The following is a 12419-nucleotide window of genomic DNA, read 5'->3' as shown; positions in this document are numbered from 1 at the left end:
TTTGTATATATATATATTGCATATATGTATAGAGAGGATAAAATCTTGACCCCATTTAAATCAATGGCAGTTTTGCAATTGACTTCAATGGAGCCAGGACTTCACCCAGAAAGAGTTACAGCGACATCACCTATATATAAAATGCTGTCAGCTATAACAGCGCAATACATTATTTTGACTGGGAATGATTGATTAGCCATTAATGACCGAATCCCGCACTCTCTACTCAGGCAAAATTCCCAATGATTCCAACAGGGATTTAGCCTGCAGAAGTAATGCAGCAGTGGGTCTCAAAGAGAGCGGGTTTAATTCTTTCTATAAAGCTCTAAATAGAATTCACTAATATCTAATTATTTTGTCCAGTCTCTCTACGTCTCTGATACGCCAGCCAGCTTAGTAACTTATTCAGACAAATTAAATAATTTCTCTCTCCTAATATGTTTATTTTTAATGCTTTTCAAACATTCACATGGAAACAGCTCTAGCGTAAATATCCCCGAACAAATGGCTGTATATTACACAGGAGGCAGCAGTTGGGCTGCCAGACTGGGAATGCACTAGGCCATCTGGCTTGAGCAGTCTCTCCAAAATCCTCAGCTTTGTTTTCACCCCCAGACTCCAAACAACACATTTTCCACTGTGATGAGTTTACATTTTCCCAAACACAGGTCCTGATCGTGCATGCAAATTCCAAACTTCTTCATTCCTCTCTGTCCAAGAAAATTAAAATCACCTGCGCTTTTGACATGTTACCAAAGGAACAAGAAAGCTGCTAAAATCTGGCACAATGAAAATGTCTTTGTTTTGTTTCACGTTTCTGCTGAATATCTGATATTCTACTGAGTCTTTTCTGAACTTATGGATAACATTTTCTTTCTTTACACAAATATGTGGCTGCCAATGAAGAATCAGGCTAGGCACTGAATCGAGAGGTGATCAAATATCTGCGTGCACGGCAGGATGCGAAAGGGCAATCAACAGAAAAATGCACTTGCAACTAGAGTTTAAAGTACTGAAAAAAATCAAACCATAAACAAAGTGTGTGAGGCTGAAGGAAGGATTTTAACTCAGTAGGACTCTGGATACTGGACTAGAGGTATCACACATGACCTGAAATACTAGGACTCCTTAGCCTTATTTCTATTCACCAGATCTCTATGTACATGAATGGATGGGGAAAAAGAGAAGGGGATAGGTAAAGTATTTACTATTTTATTTTCCTACATGTTTCCTAACCGTGAAATATTCAAACTTTATGAAAACGCGATTGAAGGACTGGGGGCATTTAGATAGCTATATCCTCGGCCTTGTCTGAAAGCACCAGCTTTATGGCAGTGGATGCATTTCACATATTGCAGACAAATTCAAAATGCATCATTGTTAGCAACAGACCTACTACAGTTAGGAGCTGCTGGTTTACTGAAAGCAACAGCTACAAACCTGGGGACCCTACAGGGCTCTGAAGGCAGTAGGAATGTGATACTGATGTCCAATGAGGTGCTGAGATAACATAAAAGAAAATTTAATTAAGACAATATTAACATTTAACGCTTTTACCCTTAGAAAAATAATTTCCCCATATGATTAATCCATATAATGAATTATTTGTATCTGGTATTTACAATTTAGAAATGACTGATGCATTTTATAAACATTGCAGTCACCTCAAAGGGCTGAAATTAGCTGGTCATACCACCACTTCTTTGGTGAAACCACCAAAGGCCAAGCATTAGCCTGGATATAGCATGATACTACACATTTTGAGCCCAATTCTACATTCCTTGCCCATATAAAATTGCCATGGAAGCCACTCCAGTTTGAGATGTGCAAGACAGCAGGTTCCAATTTTGGTGTGTACACAGGCACAATGGGCCAGATCCACCTCACATTGCAGTCCATGTTGAAATTCTCAATGAGTTCAGTGCCAGCAGGGTCCTGTCCTATGTCCCCCAGAATATCGCAGGTGACAGAGAATACATACGCACCCCACGAACGGTGAATTACCATGCCGTAGGCATGACAGAGCTTTTGTTCGTTTGTGTGTGTGTTGAACATTCAGCCACCCAAGAAATACTAACGCGGCCCGCTCTGTTTAGACTAGGAACTCAGGGTATGTCTGCCCTCCAGCTGGGAGCAAGCCTGGGTAGACAGACTCAGGCTAGCAGGGCTCGCACTAAAGGGCACTAAAATTAGCAATGCAGACACTGCATCTGCGGAAGAGACTTGGGCGAGTCAGCCAAGGTTAGACCCAGGGGACGGGGCAGGTTTGAAAACCGAGCGGCCGCCCGAGCCACAGTGTCCACACAGCTATTTGGAGTGTGCTGGCTCAAGCCCGGCTCGCTTGAGTCTGTGTACCAGTGCTGGCCATCTCGCTCCCAGCTGGAGTGTAGACACACCCATACGGGACCAGGACTCTCTCTTATTCTGTGTGGTTACAGCACTGAGCATAACGGGGCCCTATTTCAGTTGGTGGTCTCTAAATGCTATTATAATACAAAATAACCATTCATGTACAGCTTTCGCTAAAATTAAGAGAAATGTGTTATAGAGAGAGAGATCATGGTTTTGATTTACTGAACATAAAACTCCTTCACAATTCACAGTGATAGAACATTTGCAATTTACGGCTCTGACGTCAGGAATGTACATTAATCAGACCAATTATATCAAATTTTACAAAAATCTGAGGCTATTTTACTATATATTCCGGGGGCCTAACCCACTCAAAGCTTCGCTTTTGTGGGATTTTTAAGTTGTCACCAGAAACCTCAGAGCAGCTGTAATTTCAGCCCAGACATTCACAATTACTGAATATGTGTGCACACGAGCACGCAGCTAGGAGCATCCAGAAGACTCTTGCTTGCTCAAACATGTATGCTCCTGCAGCAGCGTCATTTTAAAGTAATCGTTTCATTATCCAATTTGTTCTGCGCCTCTTGTATTAGACTACTACCCCTCTGCGGAGGCTGACAATATATATTTAACTTTCATTAAAACCTGGAGAAATTTCAGACATAGTTTAATATTTAATTACAATATGATGGTTAGAAAGATACTTGAGAATCCCCTATATAATTCACTGTGGCTAAAATATAAATGCTATAGTCATATTTGGGTAAATCTGTGTCATATGCTGTATTTTGCTGTCTAATGAGTATTTTATTGACTGCAATAAAAGCTACCAAACCTCTGAACAATTGCACTCAGAATAAAGAATAAACAAGGAGATTTACTGTTCAGAAATAAGTATTAGGACATGCCACAATTATGACATGATCATTCACAAGTTTTGTTTAAAAAAATGATAAGTAGGTCTACATAAAGGACATTCATGCAACTAATAGGAAAGCAAATGGGTTTTCCCCTACAAATACCTAGTAGGAAAGCAAATTAGTTTTCTCCTACAAATACCCTTTATTTCACTGTTTTCTTAGTCCAAATTCAGACAGATATTTTAAACACTATCTTCATCAACTCTACTGTGCTTTCCCAAATAAAATAAAGTAGATATTTTGCACTAGCTTTATACATGAAGACTAATTAAAAGCAGACAATTTCCCTTAATTGTAAATATGTTTTATATCTGCATTATTATGTTTTACAAATAAACTGTAATCTCTTTTCTCTCTCTCTCTCTCTCCAAAAGACCTTCTGATGGCTTGATAATAATGAGAGAGCAAGAGGTCAAACAGTGCCTTAGGATGGACTGCTCATATGCAAGATGCCTTTGTTAAAAAAATAATATTTTGAATCCGTTTCTCTACATCAATTAAAAGATCTGTTTTCAACTGAGTTGCATACAGAGGGGAAAAAATAGCTTTGCATTTCTGTAATGATATGAAAGCTGTTTAAAGATCATATTTATTGATAATGGTTGTTGTACAGTGTACAATGCAATATGTGGGATCCAAAACAACTAAAAAAAAAAAAAGCTGATATATCAGAAGGAATGTTGTTACTTTAAACATGACCTGACCAATCTGTGCCTGAAAAATATGAGTGACACAGGAAATACTTTCCAAGATGTGTTGTTCAAGGGTACGTTGTTGCTGTTTTAATTCATACAGGCTCTGGTCTATGTTTTAGAAGTGTATATTTAACACAGATCAGATGCATGGTTGAATTGTATATTATAATTACTCCAAGTTTCCTCTTTTTTTTAAAGAAAGGCCAGTCTTCACTGGCAGGAAAAGATGTTTTGAGAGCATCAAAACCAGTTTTCTAAAACAAACTCAGCACATGGAACTTTACATTTTGGTGTCAAAAAAGAACCATACTACAAGCCACAGGAAGAGTGTCTCAGCAGATGACAGTATTTTGAACATACAGGAACTGACATTTCTTCTTCTATGTAAGACATTTAATATTTTAATTTGCTTTTGTAAATAATACACAGAACTTTTTTTCTATAGAATTAGAATTGGAAACAAGTCCACTAACTGATTAAAAAGATGAAAATTCTAGGGGAGCAGGAGGCTGTTTAAATGTATTTAAATGGAAATTTATGATAACATATCAATGCTCTTTAAAATTAGCAGGATAGAATACTAGAATCTTCAGAATGTTAATTATTTTGGAAAAATAATATCTGATTTTTTTCAAAAAATTATTACCCAAAAATACTGGTTTATATATAGATACACACACATACAGTGGTGTGGCTTTGTAGGTATATACACACTTAATTCCTGATTTGGAAACTAAATGCCATGTTTAAAATTAGTTTCAATCAGTTTTTTCAAGCTGGCTGTTCTAAAACTACCGTTATCTTTGACTGTGACATGTATAAAATAATTACTTGTCCTGCATGCACATTTTCAGTGGCTGTTTACACAATGAAAATCACTCATGATTTAATCACTGTTCCTTTAAAACAACTAACAAAGTAATTGCACATAAACAAAGCATAAATATTTGCTACGGTGCCTGGCTGGGGTTTTGTGCTGATATGTTTGGTTGCTTATGTCTTTTCATTCTCAGAATTAAAGCAAAAACCCTGGGATCGAAAAGCCTTTAGGGAATGTGGAGCTATGCGTCTTTATTTGTAAAGCTACGGGAAAACGTCTGGGTTTTTTGTTGTTTTTTAAATCCTGTCTCTGTTCATAAATGTTTCTTTCGGGACATAACTCAGAGTGGATGTACACTGGACCTTGGATATGAGGAAGCTCAAAGCAGGGCTGTTTCTGCACCTTTAAACCCCCAGCTTAAGTGCACCGGCTCGATCCTAGCCAATCTAAAAGCGAGGGTCCGGGGCGCTTTTTGGAACTAGGCTTCCCCCTCGCAGCCACCCTCGCAGTCCGAGAAGCTGCTGTTTGCATTCCCAGTCAGGGAGCCGCGCTTCCTGCGCTCCGCGCTGGGCTTTTATTGCTTGGATCGCATTGTTTGTTATTGTCCCTGTCCCTGGGGGGTTCAGGGTTACAGCGGGGCCTTTGCTCTGCGTTCATGGCCCTGGCTGCAGCGCGGTGCCCAGGATTTCAGGAGGGGAGCTGGGGAGAGCTGGGGGCTGGTTTCATGCGCGCAGCAGCCTCCCCATCCCCGGAGCAGGACGGCTGCAGCTAAGCGCCCTCGAAGTCGCAAAGCTCTTTAACTAGCCGGAGTGGCCAATAAAGGGGGCTGGTTTGGGGGCAATGAAGTCGGGCTGCGAGGGAGCCCAGGGCGGGGAAGGGGCTGGTCCCCCAGAACCTCCTTCGGGGGCTGAGTGTAAAAGGCTCCGAGCCAGTGTGGGTTTCATTTCCCCGGCTGCACCGGCCCCCTGCGGACCCGGGCGCTCGGTGCAGACGGGCTGGGCTCACACAACGAAAAGGGAACTTGACCAACGCCAAAGGAGCCTCACGCCCCCCGCAGCCGGCTCCAGCACCCCGGCCCCGCTCGGAACCAGCCCAACTCTGCCCCTCACCAGCCAGGGGGCCACAGACGCCACCTTTCCAACAGCCCCTGGGCTGCCCCCGGTATCCAGCCCCGCGCACGCTGCAATGGGGGGTGTTTGTCAGGACTAAGAACAATGAATGAAGAGCCACGATCCAGGCACCTTCACTTACTTGTTTGGTCATGGAGTCGATGAGACGGACGTAGAAATCCTGCTCGGTTCTTATCCCTTAAAACAAAAGGGGGGGGGAGGGGGAATGAAGATAAGCAAGTTGCTGAAGTTCATTGACTCTCCCGGCGCGCCCGGGGGCCTTGGGGAGCGGAGCAGCATTGGGCCCGGTGCTGCCCGCCTGGCCGCGAGGGGAAGCGATCTCCTTCCACAGCAAAGCACCCCACGCAAAACAGCCTGAGGCCAGACAAATGCACCCGCCAGGAAAACGTGCTTCCCCCTTCTCGCGTGGGATGTCCGTGGGAAAGGGAATCGGGGCTAACATTGCCCCCTGGAAAGCTTCAGCCGTGGCCTTGTTTTGCTTTGCGGTGTGTGGGTGGGGGGGGGGACTTTCAATCAATACTGGGGGGGGGGCAGGGAAATGTGACAAGAGAAAACAATTCTCAGCTGGGCGCCTCTTGGGGGAAAGGCAGCGTGTGCCTGGACCCGACAGCCCCGCGCGTGGGAAGCCAGGGAGCAGGGGGAGGTTATTTCATTTCGCTTTGCAATCGGTGGGTCCTTCTGTTCCTGGAGGGCCCCGCTCCAAGCCCAGAGCCAGAATCCCCCGCGGGCCGAGCCCCGGGACTAGCAGGGAGCGGGGCCCGGGGAGTCCTGTCCCCGGAGGGGGACGCGCTGGCCGCGGCTCGGAGCTGCCCAGCCGGGCGGGCGGGATCGGCCCCGGGCGGGCGGGGAGCGGCTCACCGTTGCTGTAGAGGAGCTGCAGCCGGTAATGGATCCCGTTATTGGTCTTTTCGCTGTTGGCTTCCTGCGTTGGAGGGAGACACATGGAGCCAGCGTTAAACCTCCCCGATCGCCCGCAGCGCTTGCAAAGCCCGGCGCTTCCAGCTCGGGGTTCATGCCCCCTCCCCCGCCCTCCCCCCCATCAGCCCGGGGTCTTGGCGGAGCAGCGAGCGCAAACCGGGAGCGCGGCGTGGGGGCAGAGACCCCCCGATCCGGCATCTTACCCGGCCCGGAGCGCGCTTTGGGGGCGCACGGGTGATTAGGCGAGTTGGTGGCTGGAAGTTGTCAAAGTCCCCCAAGGGGGGATGATGGAGGGGGCAGGGGAGTGATTCTGCCAATATCTGAGAACGGGACCCAGCACGGGGGGGAGGGACAGACGGATCGGGACCCCTGGGGGGGGGGCGCTGTCGCGAAACCGCTGCCCAGAGCCTCGGCTGGGCCGGACCCATCCCCACGGGGTGTAACATGCGGGGAGCTGGAAAACAGAGCCCCCGGGGCGCACCGGCGGTGCAGAGGGGTCCATGCAAGGCGTAGCCGAGAGACCGGGGCCGGGCAGGAGCCAGAGGGAGCAGCCACGCCTCGTGGGCCACTTACTTTCTCCTTCTCCACGAAGCCCACGAAGGCAGTGCGCTCGATCTCCACGGGCTGCCCCTGCCTGTCGTACAGAGCCAGGACGAAGTGGAAGAAGTTGGATTTCCTCAGGTTGGAGGGGGGCTGCTTCTCAAAGTGAGCCCGGGCCAGCCCCACTCCGCTGCGGCCAAAAAGACCGGATTAGAGAGACCGAGCACAGAGCCCCATTCAGCACCCCTTTCCCCTCCCAGCACCAGCCAGAGGGACCCCAAAGCAGCTCCCCACGGGCTCTGCGCCCTTCCCCAGCCCAGAGCAGCAGCGGGCGGCTGTTGGGGGCCCATGAAAACTCAGGGCGTGAAAGCTGGGCTCTCAGAACAAGCCTGCATTGCAGGTGAAGCCCGCCCGTCCCTATTTCTGTTCTTGGGGAGGGGGTACCCCAGTTTTGCAGCAGGATCGGTGGTTGGGAAGGTTCCTACTTGTCAAAAATAACGGAGCCTGGAGCCAGGTTGTGCTGCCCCCGACCCATCACTGTTCGTTACGGGTGCAAATGACAAGTCCACATTGCAAACAAGAAGCCACTCGGCAAAGTAGCCCAGGGAAGCAAAGTTCATTGCCTGATTTCGAGATGGAGATGGGTGTGTGATTCCCCCCAAAACCCAGGCATCCAAGGAGAGAAATTTATCCATTCAACTTATAAAATCTCATCCCGCCCCCGAGATGCATACTAATTTCCCCCCATCCGCATGAAGCTAACTGCCGTGCAGATCAGAACAAGAAATCTGTAACGTGTTATTGCAAAGTGGGGTTGTTTTGCCATTTCCCAAACTCTAGTCAGAGCTGTCAGTAAATCGACCATGTGCCTTCTCCTTCAGCTTGAGCAATAAGCGCTGCCCCCCTTCCCCCCCCCCAGGCTTTTGATTCATGGTAAACATCCCAAAGCTGCCTGAGTAGAAAACTTTAAATATTTCAGCATTTGGGTTGTCGCTGCAGAACTTTCCCTTCCTTAGAGGGCTCCAAAGGGAGGGGGTGGGGGATGCTGTGAAATATACCAGAAGATGTCAACATTAAACTTGTTAGCTGATGCTGTCTCGCCGGTTCCAGCTCCATACTCTAGATCACTGTGCGGCGGCCGTGGGAGAGCGAATGACAAGAATTAAAGCTATCGTGGATGCAGCTTTGCAAAAGACAACTAACTGGTGCTTGTAAAGAAAAATGGCGGGGGGGGGGGTGGTTCTAGAGGGATGCTTAGAATTAAATATATCCTGGACAAAGCTTTGCTCAACTCACTGGTTGTTGTTTTTAAAGGCGATCCTCGTGGGGATAAGGAGGAGACATATTTTGAATACATCTTTGCAAAACTCACCACTTCTGGGGGGGGGGGGTGGAAGGTGCTATTGAGGGGCTAACAGAAATAAACATACGCTGACTACAGCCTCGCAAAACCCAGTGCTGCTTTAACAATAAAGTGATACTGGACGGATAATATCGTCACATAGTATCTGTATATTTCGCATACATGTAAGTATAAGCAATATGCAAGTAATATACAGTAAGTATATTTTTGCTCCAGCTCTGGAAAACTCAGCTTCTCGCCAGCCAAGTGATCATGGGAGGACAACAGGAATACTTATTTCCTGGATGCATCTATGTAAAACTCCCCGCTTCTTGCACAAAAAAAAAAAAAAAAGTGATTCTGGGAAGACCGTAGGAATAAATATCTCCCGGTTACACCTACGTAAAACTCCCCGCTTCTTGCACAAGCCCCGAGTGCCTCTTTCTGGTGGTGCTGCCTTGGCGAAGCGCTGCCGGGGCTCCCAGGCTGGGTCTCGGCTCTACGGCCGCGCGGGGCGGGGAAGTGGAAGCAACTGATGGTGCGAGGCGCAAGCCTACCTACCTCTGCGCGGCTGTGTTCGCATCCAGGACGCCGGCTCCCTGCATCCAGGTCCTGACCGCGTTCATCCCCGCGCCGAGGGGCTCCTCCTTCATGCTGCTGCTACTCCGCTGGATGCTTTCCTGGATCCCAAACATGAATCCCGAACTGTCCGCCCGCCTGAGCTCGGGCACCAGCAGCAGCGAGGGCAGCGCCGGGCAGCGGAGGCTGGCGCTAATCGTTGCGCTCGGCGGCGGCTCTCGGGAGGCTCCGCGAAGGCGGCCACACACATTTACCAGCGCCCCAAGGAAGCCAGGCTCGCCAGGCAAGCGGCCCCCGGGGCGGGCGGGCGGGCGGCGCTCCCACAAGCCGGAGAGGGTCGCTCTGCGCAGGGGGACACCCCCCGGGGCGGGCAGGAGCAGGCGGGAGCTGGGGTGGCCGTTTAGGAGACAATGGGATCACGCGAAGCCGCTGCAGGCTGGGCTACACCAAGTGTCATTTTCCAGGGACAAGGGAGGCAAGTTTCCTCTTCCGCCGCCCCGCTCTCTCTCCCCCTCTCCTGTCTCCGCTTTTCTTTCTCTTCTTTCCCCCCCCGCCCCCCCCCAGCCCAGGGTCTCTGCCCCCCTCCTTCGGCCGCGCAGGACAGGGAGCGGGCTGCTGGAGCCAGGCGCAGGCAGGCAGGCAGGCAAAGAGAGAGGGGCAGCCGCCCGGGTGGATGGAGACTCTCTCGCCTGCCCCCCTCCCTCCCTCCCGCCCGGCCCTGCTCAAACAGGAGTGATTTGCGGGCGCTCCCCGTGGAATCCACTTCGGCTCTCCCCGCCGCGAACCAGGAGCGCCCCAGCCCCCGCGGGCAGGGGGCGGGGCCCCGCCGCCCGGCCCCGCCCACTCCTGGGCCTCCGGCCGCCGCGCCCCCGCCCCCGCCGCCGCCCGCGAATGGCCAGCGCCGCTGGGAGCCGCCCCCCTCATTAGCATCGCCCCCGCCTCTCCCGGGCGAGGGAAGTGGCGAGGAGCGGGCGAGCGCGCGGTAGCGGGGCTGCCGCGGGGCGTGAGGCCGTTGTCACTGCGCAGCGTCAGCGCACTGTGCGCGGATAAGCCGACAGCCTCGCTGGGGGGGCACCGCGCGCGCGCGCGCGCGCACTGGGGCACTGCTCTGCAAGTGCGCGCACACACTGGGGCACTGCTCTGCAAGTGCGCGCGCACACACTGGGGGCACTGCTCTGCAAGTGCGCGCGCACACACTGGGGGCACTGCTCTGCAAGTGCGCGCGCACCCTGGGGCACTGCTCTGCAAGTGCGCGCACACACTGGGGCACTGCTCTGCAAGTGCGCGCACACACTGGGGGCACTGCTCTGCAAGTGCGCGCGCACACTGGGGGCACTGCTCTGCAAGTGCGCGCGCACACTGGGGCACTGATCTACAAGTGCGCGCGCACACACTGGGGCACTGCTCTGCAAGTGCGCGCACACACTGGCAGGGCCCCTGGCTTGCACCCAGTTATCCTTGTTTCTTAACTCCCCCCAGCAATTAGCCAAGGGGTGATTAGCTACAGGGAGTTAATAAACACACTCCCTCCAACCCCCCCCCCGCCCCCCGCCGCCACCACCACCGACAAAAAGACCCTCCACGTGTGAAGCCAAAACACAGACCCTACTGTAGGTCCTCGATTTCCTCTTCAGTAATAGCGGGTTATTTGCAGCGTGGCTGGCCGGAAAATGCCCCTGAGCTCGAGGTGTTTCAGAGGCACGGCCGACCCCCACCCTACCCCCGCCCCGAAATATACTCGCCTTTGCAGATGATTGTTTAACACAACTCGCGCGGCCGAGGTTAGGATTCACCCTCAGCGACAGGCTGTTGCCAGAACCGACATCAGCAGCCGGAGGGTAAAAGGATCTTTCAAGGGGACACTGACCCCCCCCCCCTCCAAAAAAAACCCCTCTGCTCTCCCACTGTGCCCGTTTAAAGATCCTCCTCTCCGCGGTACATTGCCCTCCCACGAACAGGCTATGAATCGGATTTATTTCCCCTCTATCGCAGAAGAGCGTCCTCAGCGAGAAGGACCAGAACTCCCCTCCGAAGCCGAAATTCCCTGCCTCCTGCCCGACGAAACTCAGGAGATGGCAGGAGGTGAATCGCGTCGCTTTGTCACCAATAAACCCCGCGGGACCCGGGTTGCACGTGTTTAACAGACTCAGCCACTCCACCCTACCCGCCCCGCACCACACCGTGTCTACACGCAGAGTCCGGGTGCGATGCGGGTCGTGTCAGCACCAAAGACAGGAGAGAAATAGGATTATTTTTCTCCCGGCGTCAATAACCCAGGCTGTCATGAGCTAAACAATATTCAGGAGAGTCAACTTCCCTCCCTCTCCCCCGGGCGCGGGGCTCTCTGAAGGGGCAGGGATGATGGGAACAGCGCGTTGGCCTTTAACCCGTCCTTAGGCGTACGCAGAGTGGGGCACCCAACAATCTGGGGCTCCACCCTCCCTGGCTGGGGCACGGACTCCTGCAATGCTGGGCCAGCCGGCTTCTCCCTGGCCCCTCCCCTGCAACCACTCACTCCTCAGCTGGGGGCCGGGGGGCCAGGAGCGAAAGTTTGCATGTGAGTGAGCAGGGGGAGGTGGGCCGGGGGGGGGCAAGCAAGGCTGGGAACAGAGCAGCGGAGGGGGAGACCCGAAGGCTGGGAAGAGACTGGGAAGCCGAGCTCGGGGGGTAGAGCCAGGCATGGGACTTTGGGGAGCAGGGGGCAGAGGAGGAACCGGGCTGGGGAGCCGGGCCAGGCGGGGGGGGGGGGGGGCAGGCAAGGCTGGGAACAGAGGCGGGGGAAGAGAAGGGGAAGCCGAGCTCGGCGGGTAGAGCCAGGCAAGGGACTTTGGAGAGCAGGGGTCGAAGGAGGAACTCGGCTGGGGAGCCGGGTCGGATGGAGGAGGAACCAGGCTGGGGGTGGCTGGGGGGAGCCGGGCTGGGAAGGGAAAAGAGCGGGTGGGGGGGGTCTTTTGTCTGGCTCAGTGACCTAGCAGCGAAGGCGCTAGGGCCTCCGGGGGAGCAGGCTGGGGGCCCCGGGGGAGAGCAGCTGTTCCGAGCAGCCCCCCACTCTACCTGCCCCTCTCCCCTCTTCTGCCCACATGCCCTGCCCCGGCAACTCGCTGCGATCTCTCTCCTAGTCTC

General features: G+C 52.0%; 1 protein-coding gene across 9 annotated transcripts in view; it reads right to left on the bottom strand.

Annotated features, from left to right (window-relative positions):
- Positions 1–9826, bottom strand: part of EBF1 (EBF transcription factor 1) — a 334110-nt gene extending 324284 nt beyond the window's left edge. For 8 of the 9 annotated variants that reach the window (XM_073355192.1, XM_073355197.1, XM_073355193.1 and 5 more), the window contains exons 1-4: positions 9279–9826; positions 7409–7565; positions 6776–6839; positions 6039–6094 (exon numbers count right to left, since the gene is read on the bottom strand). In XM_073355192.1, coding sequence (XP_073211293.1) covers positions 6039–6094; positions 6776–6839; positions 7409–7565; positions 9279–9412 — 411 coding nt within the window. In that variant the 5' untranslated portion in view covers positions 9413–9826. Of the gene's footprint in view, positions 1–6038; positions 6095–6775; positions 6840–7408; positions 7566–7860; positions 7938–9278 lie in introns of those variants that run through there. The other variant, XM_073355201.1, reaches the window with a different exon arrangement.
- Between the last annotated feature and the right edge of the window lie 2593 nt (positions 9827–12419).

Source organism: Lepidochelys kempii, chromosome 8 (assembly GCF_965140265.1).
Source record: "Lepidochelys kempii isolate rLepKem1 chromosome 8, rLepKem1.hap2, whole genome shotgun sequence".
NCBI classification, from domain to species: Eukaryota; Metazoa; Chordata; order Testudines; family Cheloniidae; genus Lepidochelys; species Lepidochelys kempii.
This window is presented reverse-complemented; position numbering and strand designations above follow the sequence as displayed.